Source organism: Sturnira hondurensis, unplaced genomic scaffold, assembly GCF_014824575.4.
Source record: "Sturnira hondurensis isolate 20B ecotype Veracruz unplaced genomic scaffold, ASM1482457v3 Scaffold0000167, whole genome shotgun sequence".
In the NCBI taxonomy this organism is placed as follows: domain Eukaryota; kingdom Metazoa; phylum Chordata; class Mammalia; order Chiroptera; family Phyllostomidae; genus Sturnira; species Sturnira hondurensis.
The window spans coordinates 6,043,926-6,066,919 of NW_028072798.1; the positions used below are offsets into that span (position 1 = coordinate 6,043,926).

The window sequence follows — 22,994 nt, forward strand, 5'->3', positions numbered from 1 at the left end:
AGTGAACCTTTAGGGTTTTCCCGGCCTTGGGTGGCTCACCCACACTCGCCTGCTGATCAGGGCTCAGGCAAAGATGGGTGAACACCAGCCTCTGACAGGTGTTCAGGGTGCTCCCTCCCTCTCTTTCTCTCTCTCCCTCTCTCCCTCTCTCTCTCTCTTGCTCTCACTCTCTTGGTGTAGCTCTCTTCTCAGCATTCCGTCCTGCGAATCATCACCAGTGAGTTGTCCCCCTGGACTTCCAGCTGAGTGTTCACGGCTCAGGGAGGCCTCTGGGCTCTGCTTGGGGTCCCCCACCCTGGGACAGCCAGAGGGTGCACCTCCCTGCCATCAGCCAGACATTAGTCTCTTTCATGGCCTCATTTCCAGTGTCTGAAATTGTGTGTGTATATATTTTAATGTTCCTGGCAAGTAAGTTAAATCTAGTGTTGGTGACTCTGTGCCTGTTTGGAAGTGGGGTTTTATTTATTTATTTTTAAATATTTTGTTTATTTATTTTTAGAGAGAGGGGAAAGGAAGGAGAAAGAATGGGGGAGAAACATCAATGTGTGGTTGCCTCTCATGTGTACCCTACTGGGGACCTGGCCTTCAACCCAGGCGTGTGCCCTGACTGGGAATCGAACCAGCAACCCTTTGCTTCACAGGCCCATGCTCAATCCACTGAGCTACACCAGCCAGGGCTGGAAGTGGGGTTTTAAAGCCGCTGGGCTGATTTCGATTCCATGCCGTGGGTGGTGCAGCCCACCAGCCCCGTGCAGCGCCGGTGGTGCTGGCTCGTGGCCGGGGCAGAGGGGCTGCCGGTGCCGGCGTGTGCTTCCCGCATCCTCGGCTCTGTGAGGGGTGCGCCTGGCACCTTCAAACTACTCCGAGAGCAGCAGAACCGACAGCCAGTTCCACTGTGCCTTTTGGTTTCAGATTCCTATTTTCGGGTCTCACTTCATCATTTTTTAGAACGCCCTACCTACTCCTGGTTTTCATCTCTTCTGTAAGCGATGTGAACGCTTCTCTGCTTCTTTTCACGGAAGACCTGGCGTTGTCTCATAGAGAGATTGATAGTGTCGATTTTTGATACGAGATTTAAAAGCCAAATGCCCTTACTATGATTATAGAATAATCTATCTGCTAGATTCGTCATAAGTGTAATGCCATTGAAAACTATTTTCACCTCTAGGTAATTAATATTTTCAAAGTCTGTTCTTAATATAAAAATAAAATGTACTAAGTGTTAAAATTTTAGAACGTGTAAGAAACTGTTAAGGAAAGAACATTTTAAAGTACCTACATTCTCATAGCTGGAGCTGGAGCTAACTATTATGAATAATCTGATGTGCTTCCTTTTTCATTTTTACTTTAACTTTATTTTTCCATGTGGTTGACAATCGGTATTATTGTGTTTTGGTTTCAGGAATATGGCACAGTGGTTGGTCAACCAGGGACTTTATGAACTGTGTCCTGGTGTTTCCAGTCCCCAGCTGGCACCACGCACAGTCATGACAGTATTATTGACTATATTCCCTGTGCTGTGGTACCTTTTAGATACATTTTTCCCCCAATTGTTGCCCCACTTTCCGTTTTAGTGGAAGACTTACAACCCTGCATTTTCCCAGCTAGAGATTTGGTTCCGGTTCGTCTTCACGGTGCTTACCTTCATTGTCATTGTGAGTACCACCTACCTGAGAGACTCAGCAGGTCCTAACAAGGGCAAGGTCAGTGTGTGAATTACGATCACCTAAGTGTGGACCGTGTAGGAGATTCATCTGGACCTGGAGACGCCCCACCCCAGAGCTGACCGCTCTCACTAAATAGTCTGCGCGTCGCGAGGCTGCTGAAGCGCGAACAGTGACGCGGTCTCTCTAGCAGGGACTTGTCGTGTGCAGTAGTAGTCACAGGCCACTGACTTATAAACTCCTCAGTGCGCAGTGACAAATGCCACCTGCCTGTGCAGCAGTGGCCTGCCACGTTGAGTGCAGACACAGCTGGGGCTTCGCATTTGGAAAGTCACATCACACCTTTAGCCCCAGGCTTTTTAGGAGTGAGGCCCAGACGGGTGGTCTGGGGGGTGTGGGCTGCTGAGGGGGGTGCTCAGCCACAGGGCAGGGCGGCCCAGGCTGTGAAGCAGGAATCGGTGGATTGGAGGAGGACGAAGGCGGCTCATCGCCACCTGAAGGGTGGCCTTCTGCCCGTGTCGGCTGCTTGCGCCCTGATGGCGCAGAGGCTGTGACATTCAGGAGATGAGGCCAGTGCCCAGTGTTGTCCACCGCAGGTGCCCCCCTGAGGAATGCCTGGTGCCTTGCAGACTAACAGTATGTAGCAGGGCACAGCTCATGGGGGACATGAGAAAAGTGAGACGGCAGTGGCTAGGACCTGAGTGTGGACAGAGGGTGGGACACAGCCAGTGAAGTACACAGAGAGCTGGGGACATGGTGTCAGGCCATGCCCAGGGCTTCCCTAGTGAACTGACCGCAGGACAATGGGAAACCGCCATTTCTGGTTGGTCAGTCAGATGTGTTTCTGGAAGCGTCTCTGGTGCCGGTGGTTCTGCTGCCCTCTGTTCTTACACAGGAGAAAAGGCCCGTGTAGAACAGGCAGCCTGGAGGAAGTGGTCCATCAACCAGGAAGTCCGATTGCCCAGAAAATTACTGGCTTATAGTAGATTATAGAAAAACAAAACAAGAAATAAACCCAGACCTCCAAATCAAAAATCACATAATGTTTTAAAGCAGCTTACAGGAACTTCTCGCATAGGCCCCAGCCTCCTTCCGGAGCTTGTGCCAATAAGCCTTGTTCCCAGACTTGTCCTCCAGCAGCCCTGGTGCTGCCTGGCCATGGGTGCGAGGCCTGTGCCCAGGGCAGTTCTCTGTGTGGCCCCATTCATTCCCGGTCCCCGCCCACCCCTGAGAACCGCTCGGGACCATCTGCCCCGGGCCCCTCTGCCGTTTACCCTCTCCTCTCAGTTGTCACCGAGGGTCTCCGTGGTCAGTTCAGCAGGGCGACCCGGGTCCCCTCGCAGTGACTGCAGGCTGGCTTGCTTTGCAGTGCCTGTTCGTGCACTTCCTGCGCAAGTTCTCCATGCGGGACTGGGGCATCGAGCACAGGTGGATGTCTGTCCTGTTGCCTCTGCTGATACTTTACAACGGTAGGGGCCAATTTTTAGGAGCTTCGCCCTTGAAAATGGAAAGCTGGGAGGCACCCCCAGTCTCCCGAAGTGCTCCAGGCCCCTGAAGGAACTGGTGGCAGCCCCTCAGCATGTGAGGGGTGCCGCGCCAGGATTCAGAAGGTGCCTGGGGCTTTCACAAATGAGGGACTGCTTTGGTGGGTAAAACTGGGAAGGGCTCCAGACGCAGCCTCCCTGGGACTTGGCTGAAGGTGGCGAACACTGCCGTCTGTTCCTCTCCCGATCCAGAGCCCAGCCTCGGGCTTCCCAGGCCTGCGGGAGGAGGGGTGGTGGCAGCAGACGGTGCTCTGTAGCCGTCGCTGGGGCCATCTGTTCATGGGCTTTCGGGGCTTTGAAAAACAAAGCAGCCTTCAGCACACCACCTCCAGCAGGCCTTCCACCGTCTGCATTCCAGACCCGTTCTTCCCCCTGACCTTCCTGGTGAACAGCTGGGTCCTGGGCACACTGGACGACCTCTTCCAGTCCCTGTTCCTGTGCGCCCTGCTGCTCTTCTGGCTGTGCGTGTACCACGGGATTCGGGTGCAGGTGAGCCTGTGTCTGCCCCTGCTGGCCTCAGGGGGGCGTCCTGGAGCTAAGCTCGTCCTTGGGAGCGTGTCTGTAGCCTCGTAGCTGCCAGGAGAGTGCACGCCATGTAGACATGCTTTGAGGGTCTGGCCTCGTGTGGTGCATTAGGGTTAGTGGCTTGCCAGAATTACTAACTTCGCTGTTTGTTACTCTTTTTTACTTTTTAGGGAGAAAGGAAGTGTTTGACTTTCTACTTGCCGAAGTTCTTCATTGTCGGACTGCTGTGGTTGGCTTCTGTCACACTAGGAATATGGCAGACGTGAGTAATTCTGTTATGCGTGGAACTTGTCCTGGAAAGCATTTGGCACTGTGGACAGACCTGAAGTCCAACTGTATGTAGCAAGCACACCCGGAAAGGAATCTGTCACCCAGGGTTTCAAGACCGGGTAGTGTGCACTGAAGGTTCATTTTTGCCCTAATGACACAGACATACACACAGTTCTTCTACCCTAAGGTGGAAAATGGAAAAGAATGGGCCACTTCAGAGTCCTCCTGCAGAGACGTCATCTCTAGGAGTGACGCTCACTTTGGTGGCCCCTGGCTTGCCACTGGCCACCAGACGCGTTAGCTGCTCCTTTGGCGGCGACTGTAAACTTTCCACCTCACCCAGCTCCCAGGGCTTTTCTGTTTTAGTTTTTCTGTGCTTTTGTAAAATTGGCCACTGCAGAAGCCTCTAATGGATTTTCTGCAGAAACGAGTTCCATTTTAGGGCATGGTTTTGGCACCTGGCACCTCGAACTTCGTGGCACGTTAGTGATGGGACTGAGCTCACCCTTCTCTGCCCCCTCCCTGCCTGTGGCCATCTCGGCCGTCGGCCTCACTTTGCAGCGGGTGTCTGGGAAGTTTGGTGTTACTTTCATCGCTTCTCTGGTGTGCTCATCCCTTTTGGTCCATCTGTCTCTGTGCCCATGCCTGTCACTGGGAGGGGCCTGAAGCACAGCTCTTAAAGCTGCAGGAGTAACAGGCTAGGGGTTTTGGTGATGAGAAGTGCTTCGACCTCCCAGGGGTGATAACTGTGGACACTTTCCACTAATGATGTCATATGTGTTGTCAGTGTGAAATTTAGAATTCCCCATAAATTTAGGATTACTGTTAAAAAAAATTCCCTACTGTTGGTTAGCAAATAGTTTAATAATTTTTTAAAATCTAAGTAGAAGTATAAAATAAGCACACTAGTTATTAATTAATGTTTTTTATAACATGACTTTAGAGTTAATGAATTACACGATCCGATGTACCAGTACCGTGTGGACACAGGGAATTATCAGGTAAGGACCATTCACAAAGCACGAGGGTCTTTTCTTGCTGTTTTTAAAAATGACTGAACTTTATAACTTAAATTGTGCTGTTGGCCTGAACTCGCTAACTGGCTGTCTGGGAAGGACTGTGGGAAGTTCATGGGGAAAATGTAGAGAAATGTGTTCACCTCGTATGAGAAATGAGCTTTTAAAAACTACGTTGTGCCCTGGCTGGTGTAGCTCAGTGGATTGAGCGCGGGCCTGCGAACCAAAGGATTGCAGTTCGATTCCCAGTCAGGGCACGTGCCTGGGTTGCAGGACAGTACCCAGAGGGGGATGCGTGAGAGGCAACCATACATTGATATTTCTCTCCCTCTCTCCTTCCCTTCCCCTCTAAAGATAAATAAATAAATAAAATCTTTTTAAAAATAAATAAATAAGTAAACAAAAACTGCGTGGTTACTCCCAGGCCTCGGTTCATGGTTGAGGCACCAGGGCCACAGTGTGTCAGACTTTAGGAACATCATAGCACCACTGAGAAAACGGTTCTGTCCATTCGCTTCCCTAAGGAGGCGGGAGGTCTCCAGCAGGTGAACGGCGGGGCTGGGTCTGCAGCCGCGGGCCGGGTGTTCCGGGTGCTCTGTGCTGTCACCGTCGGAAACTTGCGTCCTTTCAAAGAGGGTGTGCAAGCGTTTTCATGTCACACAGAGGCCCGCAAACGACCGGTAGCCCACAGTGGGGCTCTCCCCACTCTGGGTGCCTGTGGAGCCCCGAAGCACAGTTAGCCCTCCTGAGTGTCCGTGGGGCACCCCAGAGGCAGGGTGGGAATCCTGACCTTGGTGACACTGCACACTTCTCTCTGTGGCTTTGCAGAACTCTTGTAAAGGGATGAAGCTTGCGGTTCTCTGTGGGGCCGGCCGCTGAGGCAGAGGGTGGGCTGGTCAGCGAGGGTGTGTCGAAAAGGTGTTGCACTTGTGTTGAGACTGTATGTGTCTCAGGAAACAGTGGAAGCGCCTGATTCTTAATGGAAATCCGGAGGGGGCACCCGGAGCCTTGCCTGTTGCACGCTCATCAGTGTGAGGAGTTCAGGAGGTTGCTGAATGTGTGCCTTATGAACCGCGTGCGGTGACCTTGTCCCCAGAGCAAAGGCACAGGAGACAGAGAGCAGGCTGTGCGAGGGGCTCGTGCCCAGCCAGGGCATCTTAGAGACAAGGGGAGGTGGCATCTTTGTGTTTTGTGTTTTTTCTTTGTCTTTTAATTAGCCTTGGAACGCTGGAATAGGGTTTGTGGGGGAGGGGCGTTCTGGGCCCCAGGGACAGGAGGCGCTGCGGTACTGCCTTCTCAGGGCAGGCCCTGCAGACCTGGGGACAGAGCCCCTGTGAGGCTGGTGGTTAAGACAAAACAGCACAGACTCGTGCTAATCTGCTGCCACTGGCGCTCTGGTGTGGTACAGTCCCCTCCTTTCTCGTGTGAGGAAGCCGAGGCTTGGCAAGCCAAGTGAGCGCCCAGGCTGCCAGGGCTCCCGGGCCCCTGAGGGAGAAGCCGTCCTGGCGCGCAGCCCCCCACCAGTCCTCTCTTTTCTGCCTGTGCAATGGGGTGATGCTGGAGCACTCCCTGCGGAGTCACTGTGAGGACTGACCGATGCGAGGAATGTGAGGCGCTTGTGCTGGCACTGGGGCTCAGGAAGGCGCGTGTGTGCCCCACCTCCGTCAGGCGGTGGGCAAGCCAGGAACGAGGGGCTTAGGAATCATAGCAGCGCCCTGGCAAGAACAGACGGAAGTCGCGGGTTCCCAGGGTGCAGAAGCAGCCGCCAGGCCTCCTGACCAGCAGTCCCGTGACGCAGAGGGATGCTGGGAGCCAGTCGCATGGCGCGCCACCCACCTGCACGGCCCGGCCCTCCTCCGCCTGCCTTCCCCGCCACTGCTTCTAACCTCAGAGCAAAGTGTTCTTGTTTACCCGGCAACAGAACTACAGGATTGTGGGGTGTTAGACCTGATGCTTCTAGACGACTTCCTTCAGTGTCCCCATTTTACAGATAAGAAAACTGAGGTCCAGAAAGTTGAGACTTGCCTGAGGACTTCCCAGGATCTGGGCCTAGAGTCTTTGACACGTGCCACTACCTTCCCTCGTGGGCAGGGGGGGACCCGGTCTCCCCCGGGAGCAGAGTCCCGGCCCCGTGTGCTCTGGGGCCTCTCCGTGTGCAAGGGAAGGATTTGGGTTCTTCCTCAACCGATTAGCAAGGGCTGGGGATCCTTGTGGGGTGGGCCACGTGTGCTCACGGAGAGGGTGGCAGGCTGAGCCTGGACCAGCATAGTCAGAGTTGCAGGAGCACCTTCCTATTCTGTCCAGTGGAGTCCGTTCAGGACTCTGGGTCCCTTTTAAAAATGCTTGTCTTTCCTCCTCGGGGTCTGGTGTCGGAAGGCAGGTGGCGCTGCAATCCTGCTTTTAATCCCACTTCCATGCCGTTTCCTTCCAGGGAATGAAGGTTTTCTTCGAGGTGATGGCGGCTGTGTACGTTTTGTATCTTTTCTTCCTGATTGTGCGGGCCTGCTCTGAGCTTCGCCACATGCCTTATGTAGGTAAGCGCCACTGCCCAGGTGCCCGGGGTGAGGTGGTCAGGGGCGAAAGGAGAACTGCCACAGGGCGGCAGGGTGGACCGAGGCCACCAGGCAAGTGGCCTGACCTGGAGAGGGAGGACCCAGGGACTTGTCCCTTTCCCACAGGCTGGGGACCAGCACCTTTGGTCCCCAGGGAGCCACAACAGGGCTGAACGATAACTGTGGACAGAGCCCTGGGCCAGCAGCAGGGAGGCCCGTGGGCTGGGAACGAGGCCCAGCATGGCTGCTGGAGCTGCCTGGATCCTTCCGGCATCACACGTCGCAGAGGCGCCAGCCAGGGCAGTTTTCTTAGTTCCTGAGTCAGGAAGTCACCTGGTCTCCTGGGATCCTTTCCCTCAGTCTGTCACAACAAATCCTAATGGCATGGCCTCTCTGGGGACCCCACCCTTGTGGACCCTGGGTGGGGGTGGGATGGTGTTTCTCCTGGGCTTCAGTAGGGACAGGTTTCAAATCTGGAGAGAAGAAGGGGTCCTGTTCAGGGGTGTGCTTTGTTTTCGTCTGACGTGGAATGTACTTCCGGGGGTGTGATGGGAACTTCTCTTTTTCAGATCTCAGGTTGAAGTTTCTGACCGCATTGACTTTTGTAGTGCTTGTCATTAGGTAAGAAAACCTCATTTCTTAAACAAAACTGCCTTTTAAAAATTCTCATGGATGTCTGTCTCCCCCTTGACAGGGTTAAATTTAGGGTCCTTCTACTCAGGTATACCCAGTGCCCGGGGGATGTAGGGCATTGACTACGTTGTATTGACCGGTACTGGCTCAGTTACCGACCTGCTCTGACATTTGTCACGCGGTGGGGGGCGGTCAGCACGTGTCTAAGATTAGAACCCGGTGCGATGGTGCCCTTGGCCCCTAGGACCCTGCTGATGGGACAGGATGCCAAGCAGGAGCTGTCTCTGTTTAAGGTCCATGTGACAGACGTCACTGAACTGCGCACCCACAGGGCAGGGCCCGAGGACGCGGCAGAGCTGGGGCCATGGGGGTGGGAGGCGCTGGAAGTTGTCTCTGCATGAGTTCCAAATCGTCGCTTAGGATTTGTCTTTCTCCTAAAATCAAAATCCAGAGGGGAAAACTGCTAGTCTCTGCCTTTCTTTCTGGGTTGTACAGATAGCGAGTGAGTGGCCACCAGCCCTTTTCCCAGGAGGAGCCGTCCCGGGGACTCAGAGGCTGGCTCCCCTGTTGAGCAGAAGGGCTCGCGTGGCATCCACGGCTGGGCCCCGCTCACCGTGGGGACAGCACACCCACCCAAGTGTGAGAGCTCGGCGTGCACTTGGGAATGTCGCTCAGCATTAACGTCGCCGGAAAGGAGTAGAGTGTGCATTGCACGCTATCAGTCCCTGCAGTGCACAGTGCACACGTTGTCTCCAAACTCCTCACACTCTTGCACACACACCCCGTCACACACACATTCCTCCTCCTCAAAGCCCTCCTGCCCTGCACCCCCCAGCTCCCCCAGGCCGCAGGCGGGGGCTACTGTTTACGCTCTACAGTTCGTCTCAGAAGCTGTTAGGCTTTCTGATTTTTGTCACGTGGGATTCAAGGGGACTCATTTATGTACCTCACCCATGTTCACGGAGTGTTTGCACTGGTAAACAGGCAGACAGGCTCCTTCCTTTCATGGCCTTGACCTTCCAACGTAGGAAGACGGAGTTGAACAAATAAACGAGCAGCCTGAGGGTCATAATGAACATACAGCAGAGGGGACAGTGGCAGGAGGGACGAGGCTGCTTTACACGGGGTGGGTAGGGGACGTCTCTCAGGGGTGACGTTTGGCCCTGAAAATACATGGGGCTGGCTGCCTGGGCAGTGGGCACAGCAGGGTCTTGGTGCATAGGAGGACCAGCAGTGTCCTCGAAGATGAGGACGTGAGGGAGGGGGGCCACTGGAGAGGCCAGGATGCTCTTCTCTGGAGGGGCCCCCCACGGAGGGTCTAGGTCACGGGAGAAGGGGTCTCATTTACGTGGTCACAGGTGTCCAGCTGCAGGTGGAGGGTGGGCCTCCGGGAGGGGACCTGAAAGTGGGGCTCAGGGTGGAGGGTCAGGGAGGTGCGCAGCCGAGCCCGGCTGGGGAGCCCACCTTACCGTCACCCGCGTCACCGTGTGTCAGCTGCGGGTGTCTGAGCAGGGGTGTGGGAGCCACTTTGCTCAGTGGGGACCAGTGATTGTGGGGAAGCGGACTCCACAGGGGATCTGGTGGTTGTAGGGGACACTCTTGAAATTTGAATTAAGGGAAAGAAGCAGGGGGTGTGCTGAGGGCGAGCGTCGGGGCCACGATTTGAGACTGTGGCCTGGCTGACGTCAGGGCTGGCTGATCGCATCCAGCGGCAGGCCCCTGGGTCTGAGGGTGGGTGCCCAGCCGCAGAGGTGGGTGTGCCTGGGTGCAGGCACGTTTCCGGCAGAAGCCGCAGTAGCAAGACTGACTGCTAGTCGGGTGAACGCAATAGTGCGCACGGTGCTAGTGTTGTTTCCTCGTACGTCTTATGTGTTTCCCTCCTTTTTTCCAGCATCGTCATCCTCTATTTAAGGTTTGGAGCACAAGCATTGCAAGACAATTTTGTAGCTGAACTCTCAACTCACTACCAGAATTATATCCTTTTCACGGGAAGGCCGCGAGCGTCAGGGATGCATTCTGGACATAGCGGGGAGCGTGTCGGGTCTCTTGGCATCCAGAAGAGGCAGGTCCCCTCCTCATTGCCCGCCCTGCGGAGCCCCTGGGGGACCCTCACCTGTCTGCAGAGACACGTGCCCTCCTGGGCCCCTGCAGCTCCGGGACCCACTGGTCCTCCACAGGCAGCAGCTCAGGCTTGCAGGGGGGAGGCTGGCCCCTGAGGTGGTTACAGGGTGGGGGGTTCATGCCCAGGACCCAGTGTCTGCAGCCACTGTCAGCCTCTTGTACTGTCAGCCTGCGGGGGCCAGTGGCAGTGCCACAGGGTGTGGTGACTAAGGCATTGAGGCCTGTCTCCAGGAGGGGCTCTTAATGACTGCAGGGCCTCTGTGCATCCCCGCGTGGGTGCCTTGGGCGAGGCCTCCACAGTGGGCTCCGTTGGTTCCTGAGAGGTCAAGGGTGTGTTTTCCAGTTGCCCTGGCCGTGAGGGCGTCCAGGGGTTGCTCAGGGGCTAATCCTTGGCTTGGGTTTTGTCCTTGGGGCCTCTGCCATACAACTACCAGATCCCCTGTGGAGTCTGCTTCTCCACAATCACTGGTCCCCACTTGGCACAGTGGCTCCCACAGCGCTGCTCAGACACCCGCCGCTGACACACGGTGACGGGGGTGACGGTAAGGTGGGCTCCCCAGCCGGGCTTGGCCATGCACCGCCCTGACACTCCACCCTGGACCCCTCTGGCATGCCTGGTTTTTCAAATTTATGGCTGAATTTCACACTACATTTTTATCAGACTCTCAAAGGGTCTGTAATCCAGAAAAGGTTGAGGACAGCTGGCCGGGGGGTCTGTTTCCAGCTCTTCATCCTGGGTTCGCGCATGTGTGTGTGGCCCACCCTTCACAGAGTCATGTTGGGTTCTGCCACCTCGGGAGGCTCCCACGGGCGGCAGAGAGCACGGTTAACCTGCTACTTGCAGGTAACCTTGAAAGGCTGTCATAACTTTTGGCCTTAGGCTCTCCCTCCGGCACCAGCAGGTCTGGGTTACAGGCCCCGAGGCACTTTCAGTCAGGCCGACAGACTGAAAGCAGATGCGACCGATGTCTGAACTCAGTGTTCCGCGCCCACTTGCTTGCCTTGACAGCATCACCAGCCAAATTCCTGTCTTTCTATGGCTTGCTGAACTTTTACCTCTACACGTTGGCCTTTGTGTACTCGCCATCGAAGACTGCCCTGTACGGTAAGTCGCCTGGGGCCTGACGGCTGGGAAGTTCAGGGCACGCCTCCCGGGTTTCCAGTCAGTGCTGGGGCCTGCCTCGCGCTGCCTTCCTCCTGTCTGGCAGAGGGGAACAGGGTTGCTTAATGGTGAGCTCCGAGTCGCGGTCACCACGCAGCCCGGGCTGTGTCATTGCAGCACAAGATGGACACACTGGGTGGGCGGGGCCCAGCACAAGCGTGTCCATGAGGCTCACAGAACATGGCCTGTTGCATACCGGCACTGTGACTGCGCAGGAGGTCAGAGCATGCAGTCGTGCTCCCCGGAAAGCACAACCAAAGACAGCCAAACAGCCCAGGCATGCAGGGAGTGAGCAGCATTTCTTTCTGGAACCCTGGCAGGGGTCTCTCAAAAGCCAGGACCACTCCCACACCTTGGGCATTCTTGAAACACCCTTGTGAAAAGTTCCTGACCCTCCCATTTAGGGAGGAAGAAACTGACACTCAGTGGCTGGCTGCAGGCTGGAGGAAGGGCGGGGCGGGGCAGGTGGACACAGGTCCCCCCCTTGCCCCCACCCCCCAGCCACTGTCCCCCTGCCCATGTGCACTCAGGGAAAGGACAGGGCAGCTCCACTCTGCCTGTGGGCTCCCCAGGTGCCAAGCGTGATGCTGCCCTGTCGGGTAGGGAAGAGAACATGCTCAGGGCCCGGAATGGTTTGCTCCAGTCACACAGCTACTGCCTTGTGGATGCTAGGATTCGAATCCAGCTCTTTCTGAGCCCTCTCCTTCTAGGACAGCACCCGCTCCAGGCTAATAACATAGGAACCACTCTGGTTGGCTTTCAGAGTCCCAGCTGAAGGACAACCCCGCCTTCTCCATGCTCAATGACTCCGACGACGAGGTCATCTATGGGTAAGTCCTTGTCTCACAAAGGTTGCGCACTCGGCCTGGTGTTGCATGTTTACTGACCGGGAGGCTCAGCATCTGAAACAGTTTTCACGGCATCAGGACATTTCTTTTAGCTGGCAGTGCCATGGGAGTCTGTGGTTTATTTCCACGCCCTCCAGAGGGAACAGTGTTCCCTTTTGCGAACACCTGCAGGGAGCGGTGGCTCAGGAAGGCCAGTTCTTCCTGGGCGACAGGTGGGGGTGAGGCGCGGGCACTGCCAGCTGGCCGTGGAAGCGGAGAGGTGAAGCCGTGAAGTGCATCCTTGTCCGAATGGCGAGCCCGCGTTAGGGAGAGTCATAAGCCATTGGAAGCAGACCACTGTCAAAGGTCTCTCTTGCAACAGGAGCGACTATGAAGAAATGCCCCTGCAGAACGGCCAGGCCCTTCGGGCCCAGTACAAGGAGGGGTCTGACAGTGACTGAGCTCCCGGCGGGCCGGCGGGCCATTGGGGAGCCTGCCCTGCAGTGGCCGACCTGGCCTTCCGGACCTGCCTGCTTTCACACTTGTCTTACAAGCAGAGATTTCCTGGTCCTTGTTTGTTTACATAATTTTCAAAGGGAAACCAAAACCGAGGACAGACTTCAACGCTGGGCCAAATTTATTGTTAGAGTGGTTTCGTTTATTTGGGAAGAGAGGCGCTGATAAACGGCCAAGTTCTTTTTCAACGATTTCAGATGAGAGCAGTTGCTCTTGTTTTTAGTACAGAGAATTACGTATTTATTAAAAAACAGTTTACTAACTCCCAGTCCATGGAAAGTCCTTCTGAATAAGGCCCACGGCCCTGTAGCATTCCCTTCTTCCCCTGCCCTGTGGCTCTGGTTTTGCCCCATGAACCCCCAGGGAAGCTGACCCGTGCGGCTCCCCCCTGAAGGCGAGCCCTCCCCACTCTGTGGCCTGCGCTCCCAGCCGCCAGGCATCATGGGTGACCGGCAACTCCTGTGACGTGAAACGCAGATGGAATGGCTTGTGGGGGCAACAGCTGGAGAGCAGGCTCCAGCCCTTCCCCACCCGAGCCGAGCTCATGCTGCGGAGTTCCGAGGAGGGCATGGTGTGGTTTCTGAGGAAAGGGTAAGGTTGCTGACAGGTTGCAACTCCAGTGGGGAAGGTCTTGCTGCCATAGTTTTCTGTGGGTTGTGTTCGCGTGTGTGCATGTGTGTGCGTGAGCGACACACGCATGAGTGTGCATGGCCATCCCTGTGGCTGGGCTGAAGGAGAGCGTACCCACTGAATTCCAGTAAGCAGGCACCTCTGTGGCTCTGCTGCGAGTGATAGCCAGTAGAGCTTTATTACTTTTTTAGAATAAAATAAATTACTGATACACTATGGATTCTTTACTGCCAAAAAGTTTTTGTTTCTTATTGGGAAACTAGGTGAAAGAGAATAAAGCCTTTGAGATGGTTGATGGAAGCACACCTTTCAGTAGAGGTGGCTGGTTGGGCAGGCGGGGACCTCGCCCCGCGGGACTGAGTTGAGTGGCACGAGTGGCGCTTGCCGAATCTGCGGCAGCTCAGCAGGCCTCGGAGGCGGCTTGAGTGGGCGGAAGACGGCCCACTTTTCTGGTGGAGACGCCTCGTTTGCTTTTGCCGATTGGCCCGCTCATGCCTGTCCTGAACTGTTAGCATGTGACCACGGCAGACACCCTGCAGACACCTGTAATTCCTCCACCTGTGCACTCACTCGCCGGAGGTTGCCGCTCACGGCTGAAGCTCGACTGCACTCTAGGGGGCGCCAGGACCTCCCAGAGCGCTTCACGAGACCGCTCCTGCGACTGCGTGCTTCCTTTTTAAGCACCGATGGTAGCACACCTTCAATGTAGATTCCCTGTACATGTTTTTAAGACCCTGTAAATATGAATGTTTGGATTAAAACAGCTGCATTATTGCAAGGGTAATTTAAGTTTACATGGTTTTTTACATTTGCAACGGTAATTTTTTTTGATCCTGCGTACTCAGATATTGAGAAGTTTTGTTACCAAATTTTACAACTTCTATTATGACCAACTATACAAAACTTGTACTGATTAATGTATTCTAGTATGTGATATAGTTTGTATTTTAATCATTATAAAATAATTGTCTATAATTTGGAATGCTGTTATTTATCAGTAAATGTAAAATATTTGAGGCATCTAGTCACACAGCTTAGAACTTTTTAGAACTTGACTTTGGCCTATCGTGTAATTTTAAACTGATGACTGCTATCTTCATATATTGATTCCTCATGGCATCAAGTCATGGAAATGAACAATATGGGCATATTTCTTTTTGTAACTAAGTTGGAAAAAAATTACAAAAAATACTTAAGGGGAAAATTATTAAATTATGCATTTTCAATTTCTCTTACTGTTGTACCATACATATCAATGTACTGCATACTCCATGTAAAATTTGAAGTATATTTAGCATGTACTTTATGTGCCCTAGATGTCCAGGTTAAAACACTAAAATCTGCCATCATCTTTGACAGTAGCAAAAAAATTTTTTCTTCTTGGACAGCATCCCAGTTTTGCAAACTTTAATTCTCAGTTCAAAGGGCTAACTTTAGTTCTTCCATGGCACCAGCTTGAATAGCATCATGTTCAGGATCATTTTTGACACTTGGTCTAGTCCAGGGGACCTGGAAGGTGGCCACAGGTACTTTCGTTCCCCAGGGACAGTGCCATTGTCCACATGGACAACGGCTCTTCTGGATTTATTAGTAAGTCATCACAGCAGTGACGTGATGCAGTTTTCTCTCCCTGAGGCCCCGTCTGAAAGGCTAGGAAAGCGGTGTGTAAAATACAGTCAAGATTTGTGAGACTGCTCCCATCCATAATCACAGGCTGCAGTAAGTTTAGATGCGTCACGTACACCCAGCCCGCCAAAGGGCAACGCCACCAGCCTCAAGCTCAAGTACTTCATGAACTAAAGGCAGTTACATTACATACGTTGTAATGTGGAAACTTCCTGGGATCCTTTTCACAGGAAAACACAGACTTCCATAGAAGTGAGTGATGATTAAAAGGGACATCTAGTGAAGGCTAGACCTAAATTTTGAGGGTTTTAGAAACCAGTTGCCTTAGAGGTTAGACTTTGAAAAAAAAATCTCCTCCCTGGGCTAAGGGAAGTTGCTTCAGTCTCGTTATCCTGTTCATCTTGATTTCCCATGTTGTAGATACACTGGTAACTATCGTATCATTCTATGAACCACCGGATTTTCTGCTACTGAAAACTGCCTTCTTACAAAAAGACTGTAAATATTTGTAAAATAAAATACAGTTTAAGCTCAAAAGGACAGAACTGTGTATTAGATTTTAGAGCTGTGTCAGTGAGCACACAAACCCAGTCACAGAACGAGCATTATAATTCACTACAAGTGAATAAATGCTTATTTATGGCAAACTTTGGGAGTGGCTTCATTCTGAGCCTACCTTTCTGGTAAATGTTAATCAGTTTTTAATGTGGGATCCTTTTTTATGTGCATCAGTTGCTCTTTGCACGTGGAGTTGATCTGACCAGACATGAGCAGTTGAGGGACAAGGGCAGGTGGACACAGAGTGTGTCTTTGTTCCCATGGTAATGTGGCCCGGGGATGAGCACAAAGAGAAGGTCCCAAGACCTGGATGTGGGGCCCACCTCCTCACTTACTCGGACGTGACTTTGACTCAGGCAACCTCTGCACACATTTCCTGTAAGTAATGGTGTTAACGGCTGCAGACACAGACCAAGGGGCTGTGAAGGCGTCTGCAGGCCCCGAGGTACGGCAGCTGTGTGAGGGCTACTGAAGGCCAGAGCACGGGCTGCAGATGGAGCCGAGTGTGGGCACCTGCGCTCTCTGTCTGGCGGAACAGGAGTCAGCCTGCCCGCTTCCTCCCCGAGGCTGTGAAAGGGGGAACTTTAGGCTGAATGGCGTGAGGCCCAAGAGGAGACAGAACTCTGACCAGAACACAGCGAGGCTGTCAGGGTCCTGGTCCCACGGGTGACGCTAGCAGACCCTTGTACTGGAGATGACCACAGCCAAACTGCAGCTTTTGTTTTCATTTTTTTAGTTTTATAGATGCTCAAGCCACTAACTAAATATGAAGAATTCATCTGTGATGCTAGACTATGAAGACAAATTCAGAGTTTAAATTGGATTAATTTATTCTAACAAAAGTACAAAGTATGGAGAATTGGTGTGTTTGGATCACTTCAGAGAGCAGAGACAGTTTCACGCTCGCAGACTGGAGCTATAGCACCTTTGAGCAGAGGTTCAGAGATGGCACGGGTGTGGTCCAGCCTTCACCTGCCTGAGGCGAGTGGGCCCTCTGACCGGGGCGTGCTGGTCGTGGAGTGGTGCGGTCATTCAGTTTCTTCTCTGCACTGTGGGAGCACCACAGGAAACACGGAGAGGACAGGAGAGGTGTGCTGGACTCCCGGCGGGTGGGGAACAGAGATGGAAGAGAAACACTGAGACAAGAGGAGGAAGAGCCGGGCAGACAAGGTCAGATGGACAGTCCGAAGGCGCTGACAATGCAGTACATGGTCTTGTTCTCCCATCGCACGGTGCAGCTCCCTGTGGGGCAAAGGCACCAAGGTCAGCAAGACGGGGCCACCTGACACCGATTTCTCCCAGCAGGGCCAAACACCCAAGGAGTTACCTCTTTGTGGTACATAAATAAAGTTGGCAAGTCTCTTTTCTACAAAATGTTTTAAAAGATGACTGATACAAAAATGCATTACCATGCATTCACAGACACGAAACATCCAAGCACACAGCTCATAAACACCGCTCTGGGTAAGCTAGGTCTCAGTTCAGTCCAGGAAGGCACCGCAAAGCCCTCGGAGACCCAGGGAGCGCGACATACCGTCGGTAGAGCTGTCCCAGAAGCAAGAACTTGCCGTGTGTAATCCTGCTCCGTTCTTCTGCATAATTACACAGGTCACTTGAACGAAAACAACGTTTATTAGAGAAATCTGTTTGGCAACACAAGTTTCATTTTGCCCACTTTCAGCACATGTCGGTCACATGGATGTTACTCGTGGTGAAACTGCGAAGGGAGGTCGCCTAGCCCTACAAACGCCGACTGACTGCACACGTCCCAGCCCTTCGCTGCACGCTTATTCGGAAAGCGTCTGAGCAGAAACCCTATGACCCCTGTGCTGTGTGCCCTGCAGTGGCCCCAGCAGCCAGACCGGCCGGTTATGGCAGGTACGCTTTAGGGTAAAACCGTGTGGACAACACAGTGACACTTCTACGGGGAACTTCGAGGCTGGTCACCAGTGACACAGTCACTCTCTCCTGACACCAGACCCGCCTCTGGTTGGTATTTCAAAAACCAGCACAAATATATACGAAAAACAAAAGCCTATTACCAATGTATTTAAATGGTTTTCCCAGCTTGGTGAGATGGCTTAAAGTCTGTTCTACCACATTTGTGGTCCACTGGTTCACTTTGCTGTGCTGATAGGCATTGCCGCCGATGGCACCTTCTATAGCCTAGAGGACAGAGGACAGAGGAGTCACTTTTTTTAGCAGAACATGCCCGACACCTTGCAGTTACTCCTGAGGTCATCACCCTAAGAACTGCTGAAATACAGTCTGCAAAAAATGTAGGCTTATTTGTATCCATAAGGACTCTTTTGCAAATACCTCGGTACTCGTCAAACCTTGTACTTGTCGCATTCTGATGAGGAAAGAAAATGTTTCAGCACTTGGCACTTCTCAGGGCTTGTCACAGTTGCTAGAACTTGTAGGAGTCACAATGCAGTGCCCGCAAGAGATGTCTCATCATTCAGTACTTGTCAGTTGCGGAACGAATTAACGCCTACTGATGAGTACCAAGGTACCATTGTATACCTTTTGTTTAACAGTATCATATTTAAATAGTTTTATATTTGTTTTTAAGAATTCATAATTAGATAGGGTCTGCCAACATTTTGACGGAATTTAGTGTTTATTGTGGCTATTAGTACCTGAAGAAGAGCAACACTTTTCCTATGACACTGGAAAATATTTTCTGTTGCCTGTTCCTTTCTTAAAAGTATCTTAAAGATAGGGGAATCTGTATCAGTTGTCTGTACAATTAACAACGTACAAACCTCTCCAAATAATCGTGTGTTTATAAATTATCCTCTATCCAGCATTTAGTGGGAATGTTACCACATAAGTGTGTCTTGCCCACATAACTAAAGAGTGGGCCTATATATCCCCAAATATAAGTTCCTGATACATTTCTTCTTTCTTGCGGATTTCCCGGCCTCTCGCAGTGCTGCACTCCGAGGAGGGTTCACGCTATGCACACACGTCACAGGTCATGCCGGAAAATGCCCGGCGCCTGCTCCTCCTCCTGCTCAAGCTCAGGGTCAGGACATTCCCATCTGACCATTTTCTGAGCCTTCTGTGCTGATGCCAGCGTGCCTGCTTCTGACAGCTTTCTTCTCTACCCTTGTTCTAACTTCCGGCCTGGAAACCAGAATGCTGGGTTTTTATGACAAGTTATGTCCTAAAGTAAGTTTTCACCAAGCTCTGCCCTGAGGCCCACAGAGGAACACAGTGCCAGGACCTGAGTCTGCCCCTTGGTGACAAGGGCTATTGCCTGAGGCGTAAGCCCAGTGATCCTGCTTTGAGGAACAAATAGTTACCTACAGCCACACCTTAATTTCTACCAATGGAAACTGTTTATCCTGGGACTCCCGGGTAGTCACATGAACACAGGTCAGCTGGCACCCGGCTCCCTCTCGCCACCACCGCCCACTTACCAGCTCCTTCAGTTCTCCACCATCCCCTCCCCCCTCCCCAGCTCAGAGCATACAGTGGAGCTGGGGGCCTGGGAGGCCCTGGTTTAAAGGAGCTACTAGACCAGGGTACTGTCCAGGGGCCTTTGCTCAAGCTAAAGCTCTAACTCTGGGAACCCTCCACACACACTTAGGGATTCACTGTTTTTCAGGGAAGGAGACAAACCTGCCTGCAATTTTGGGCCCACCCAAACTTCCTGCTAGCCAGCACTTCAACGACCTTGAGTTCACAGTTAACCTATCACTAGAGGAAACCGGGGAGGCCCAAGATCACGGGAAGGTAACACTGTGACATTAACTGGTGCTTCCAGGGAGATTGGGGAGGTCCGCCTTCAGCTGTCCTGCTGCCTGGTGACCAAGTCAAAACCAATACAGAAAACAAGTGAGGCCAAAGGATGGGCCCTAACCAATGCCAATTCCCAAGGGTCTAGTGCAACCCACCCACTTCCAGCTCCCCCACCACTTCCATAAGAAACTGTTGAAAAAAAGATGAAAGGCAGCTAATGCTGTTGGATGCTGAAAAATGTATGTGGTAGAACAAAATCATTTTGTTTTTGACGATGTTCACAAAAATAGGTTGTGATGCTTTATCACTCTGGCAGAAGCCAGCAATTTGCATTAGAATACATTCCGAGGCATACCCGTGACCTCAGATGGCCGTTCAACTTGGCTCATCCGATGACCTTCTTGTAGCCAGTTGGCTTCACTCTCTGCTCAACTTACACAGCAAGGGGAAAAACCTCTGTGGCCTCGCTCCTGCCTCAGGCTGCCCAGCTCTCAGCCACCCTCCAGTCCCCTCCAGGCTCCCCTTTCTAGTCCCTCAGACACCCTGCACTTGCTGCCACAGGGCCTCTGCACAGGCTGTGTGCCCCCGGAATGCCCGCCCCTCCTGGCTGAGTTAATGCTGCTCCTTCCCACCCCGGGGTCCAGGCCTGACCTCCCTGGGTGGGGTTACTTGACATGTGCCTGCCTTGCCCCCCCCCCCCCCACTGGAAACTCCTGGCGGATCCTCCCCTGCACTCCAGCTCAGCCTGTATTTTTTCCTGTGCTCAGTGAAGGGCAAATATCCTTTTTCTGTCTCCCCATTTCACTATGTAAGGGATACTGACCATACCCATGGTCGGTAACGGGAAAGTAGGCAGTTGAGGAATGTAAGAAAAAGGACCACCAGGTCGTAAGTGAGTTGTTCAACTCTCCCTCTCTCTGTAAAACACCAGGAACATTTACTTGTATACCATGGGCCTTTTATCCTAAAAGGTTACAGACTCAAGCCTTGTAACATTCAATAATAATGCTACTGTATAAAATTTCCTGTCTGATTTAAAGTATATAATTTACATAATATGGGAGTAATTTTTATTTAGATACTCACCGAAGTAAAAACTGTTATTTGAAATGCCAAAACACAGGCTCGGTTGAAACAATTCCAAGACAGTATTTAAAACACATTATTTTCACTCACATAAGCCATTAATCAAATAATTTAAAAGCAGCCATTTCTCCTCTTACCTCTTTTACAATGTTGCTCACTTCGTCAACAACAAAAGCAGTCTGTAAGGAAGAAATGAGCGAAGTTTGATTGATATAAGATTCAAATCCACTGGAGCACTGATTAATGCAAATTTAAGTGATGAACGTACTTTAAAAATGAAGACCTTAGAAACAATGTAAGCAGACTGTTCCCTCTACTGAAGAAACCATTACAAAGAGAAACACCACGTGGCTCCCTCTGAGGGTCACAGAGCTGGGTGTGGCATCAGGAGACTACAATTCTTGTGAGTAGGATTTAAAGGTGTTTTTATTGTAATCACGCCATGATACAAAAAGCTGACTTTAAACTAGAATTTCATCTCTCCATCCATTAACTGGCCACTAGGACCACTGACAAATATAAAAGTTTAATGAGTCACTTGACTTTTGTATAAATTAACTGACCCTTTCCCAGATGTAAACTTAAGACAGATGTTTGGGGTTCTCCTTTCTCTATGCTGTCCTACTGTGTGCCCACACACCCAGCTGCTAGCCCTGCTGGCTGCACAGGGTCGGGATGGGGGAGGTGGGCTGCGGGCGGTAATCTAGTGCCAGGAACTTGGAAATGGTCCCTTCTTTCTTTCCACATGTGGTGCCTGTGAGGAGGCACAGGTTCCGTCTGAGCCCCGGAACCCCGGAACCGGGAACAGTACTGGGTTGGGCCATGCCCCCCAGAGAGCGGCCCCAGGCCAGTGGTCAGCGTGCCCTCCTGGGGGAGTGAAGGCGGGAAGCCCTGCTGCTTTCTGACCCTGAGTTTTCACCCTGCCAAGCGCTAAGCACCGTGGCCCTGTTCTCTAAGTGCCCCTTTCTCTCCAGCAGGGTCAGGAGCTGCCGCCTGAAGCCCTCTCACGTGGTGTACACAGAAGTCAAACTTGGAGACGAAGCCAATTCAGCCAGTTAATGAAAATTCGCAGTATCTTAGAGATTAAGTTACATCTGCAAGTTCAGAGGGTCCTTCCAAGGGACTTCAGTGATCCAAACTACCCGGGAAAGTCCCTGTGTAACTTTCCATGTGGTCAAAACACAAAAGAGCCTAAGGGGCATTTCAGTGACCGTTCAGTGGAAAGCAGAGCAGGTGTACAGAACCCACCGGCACCTTCGGCTTCTGCAGGAAAGGGGGGGGGGGAGAGTTAGGAAGCCAGAGGCTAGCACCAGAAAGGGCCTCAGGCAGAGACCAGCAGCCATGCCCAACACTCCACCAGTTCACAGGTAAAGGCTCTGCTTTGCTGGCTGCTCCTGCACGGCCTCTTCCAACGACCCCCCAACACCCGAACACTGGCAGCGACCCCGCTGGCTCAGAAATTAGATCCCAACAAAAGCTCCAGGATCAGTCCTTAAGACTTAACAATTTCCCCCCCCCTCAAAACATGCCTGCTTAAACTAAATTTCAAAAAAATCAAACCTACCAAATTTACCCACAGTTTGTATTTCTGACAAGCTGCACAATACATGAGACTCAATTTATCTGACTTTTAACCAGATTCATTTAGCAGGAAGAAAACGGGCCAGTTCTTCCGCAGCAGCAGCCGCCACCAGCTACATACAGTCCCTGGAAGCTTCTTAGCCTGAAGAAAGGCCATTTCAGCAGCACACCGTCACCATGGTGTCTTCTGCTCGGCAACTACTAGTTCCTTTTACCCCACCCCCAACCCAGTCTTCTTCAGGGCAATGAAATGCCCCCCCCCCCCCGCCACACACGCACACAGAGCAGCTGGCTCACCGCCGGCTCAAACTCAGACCGAAGCAGCCGGCGGTGGTCCCAGCGGCGGTGAGCCCCGCACCGAAGCACGAGGTGCGGGACGGAAGACAAAGGCAGGTGCTCCGATCTGCACGTCTACACTTTGCAGGGGGCCCAGAAGAATGTGAGGGGACTTGAGAGAGGGGGCTGTATGTGCGTTTCACGCGTGCCTGTACCTCTGGAGTGGGGTCTGCAACACTAAGAAACGGGTGACTTCACTCCCGGCGCCCGGAGGGTGCGAGCGGGACCCGGGACGGAGGCGGGGCGAAGGGTGTGGGGCGCACGGGGCGTGCGCCACGCCGGGGCCCCTCCGTCGCCCCGCCCCCCGGGCAGGTCGGCTACACCCCGAGCTGGCCGGGCCGGGTCACCGTGAAGCTCTCGGCTCTCAGCCCGCGCAGGGGACGGCCGCTGCTCACGTCCAGGGTGCCCACACACGTCCTTGGGTGCCGCTGCCCACCCGGGACTGGGCTCCCGGCCGCTACCCTTCCCGCCCCCGACCCGGCGGTTACCTCTTCCGCAGCCTGGAAGTCTTCCATCTTCCCACCGAAGCGTCGCCTCCGCCTCCCCAAGTAGAGCGCACTGCGCCGGCGCACCTAGGCCCCGCCCCTCTGGGCCCGC

General features: G+C 52.9%; 2 protein-coding genes across 4 annotated transcripts in view; one reads left to right on the top strand and one right to left on the bottom strand.

Moving 5' to 3' along the window:
• TMEM181 (transmembrane protein 181) overlaps positions 1-15,416 on the top strand; it is a 56,474-nt gene extending 41,058 nt beyond the window's left edge. For 2 of the 3 annotated variants that reach the window (XM_037056313.1, XM_037056366.1), the window contains exons 7-17: positions 1,575-1,655; positions 3,034-3,133; positions 3,567-3,697; positions 3,904-3,995; positions 4,947-5,004; positions 7,451-7,553; positions 8,141-8,192; positions 10,096-10,178; positions 11,341-11,430; positions 12,251-12,317; positions 12,697-15,416. In XM_037056313.1, the coding sequence (XP_036912208.1) occupies positions 1,575-1,655; positions 3,034-3,133; positions 3,567-3,697; positions 3,904-3,995; positions 4,947-5,004; positions 7,451-7,553; positions 8,141-8,192; positions 10,096-10,178; positions 11,341-11,430; positions 12,251-12,317; positions 12,697-12,775 (936 nt within the window). In that variant the 3' untranslated portion in view covers positions 12,776-15,416. Of the gene's footprint in view, positions 1-1,574; positions 1,656-3,033; positions 3,134-3,566; positions 3,698-3,903; positions 3,996-4,946; positions 5,005-7,450; positions 7,554-8,140; positions 8,193-10,095; positions 10,179-11,340; positions 11,431-11,533; positions 11,624-12,250; positions 12,318-12,696 lie in introns of all 3 variants that reach the window. The other variant, XR_005067965.1, reaches the window with a different exon arrangement.
• Positions 15,417-16,449: 1,033 nt separating this feature from the next.
• Positions 16,450-22,982, bottom strand: DYNLT1 (dynein light chain Tctex-type 1). The gene is made up of 5 exons (XM_037056544.1): positions 22,886-22,982; positions 20,618-20,659; positions 17,687-17,810; positions 17,179-17,256; positions 16,450-16,886 (listed from the first exon to the last, which is right to left on the bottom strand). Exons 1-5 carry the CDS (start codon positions 22,910-22,912, stop codon positions 16,816-16,818), a joined length of 342 nt encoding a protein of 113 aa, XP_036912439.1. The 5' UTR covers positions 22,913-22,982; the 3' UTR covers positions 16,450-16,815.
• Between the last annotated feature and the right edge of the window lie 12 nt (positions 22,983-22,994).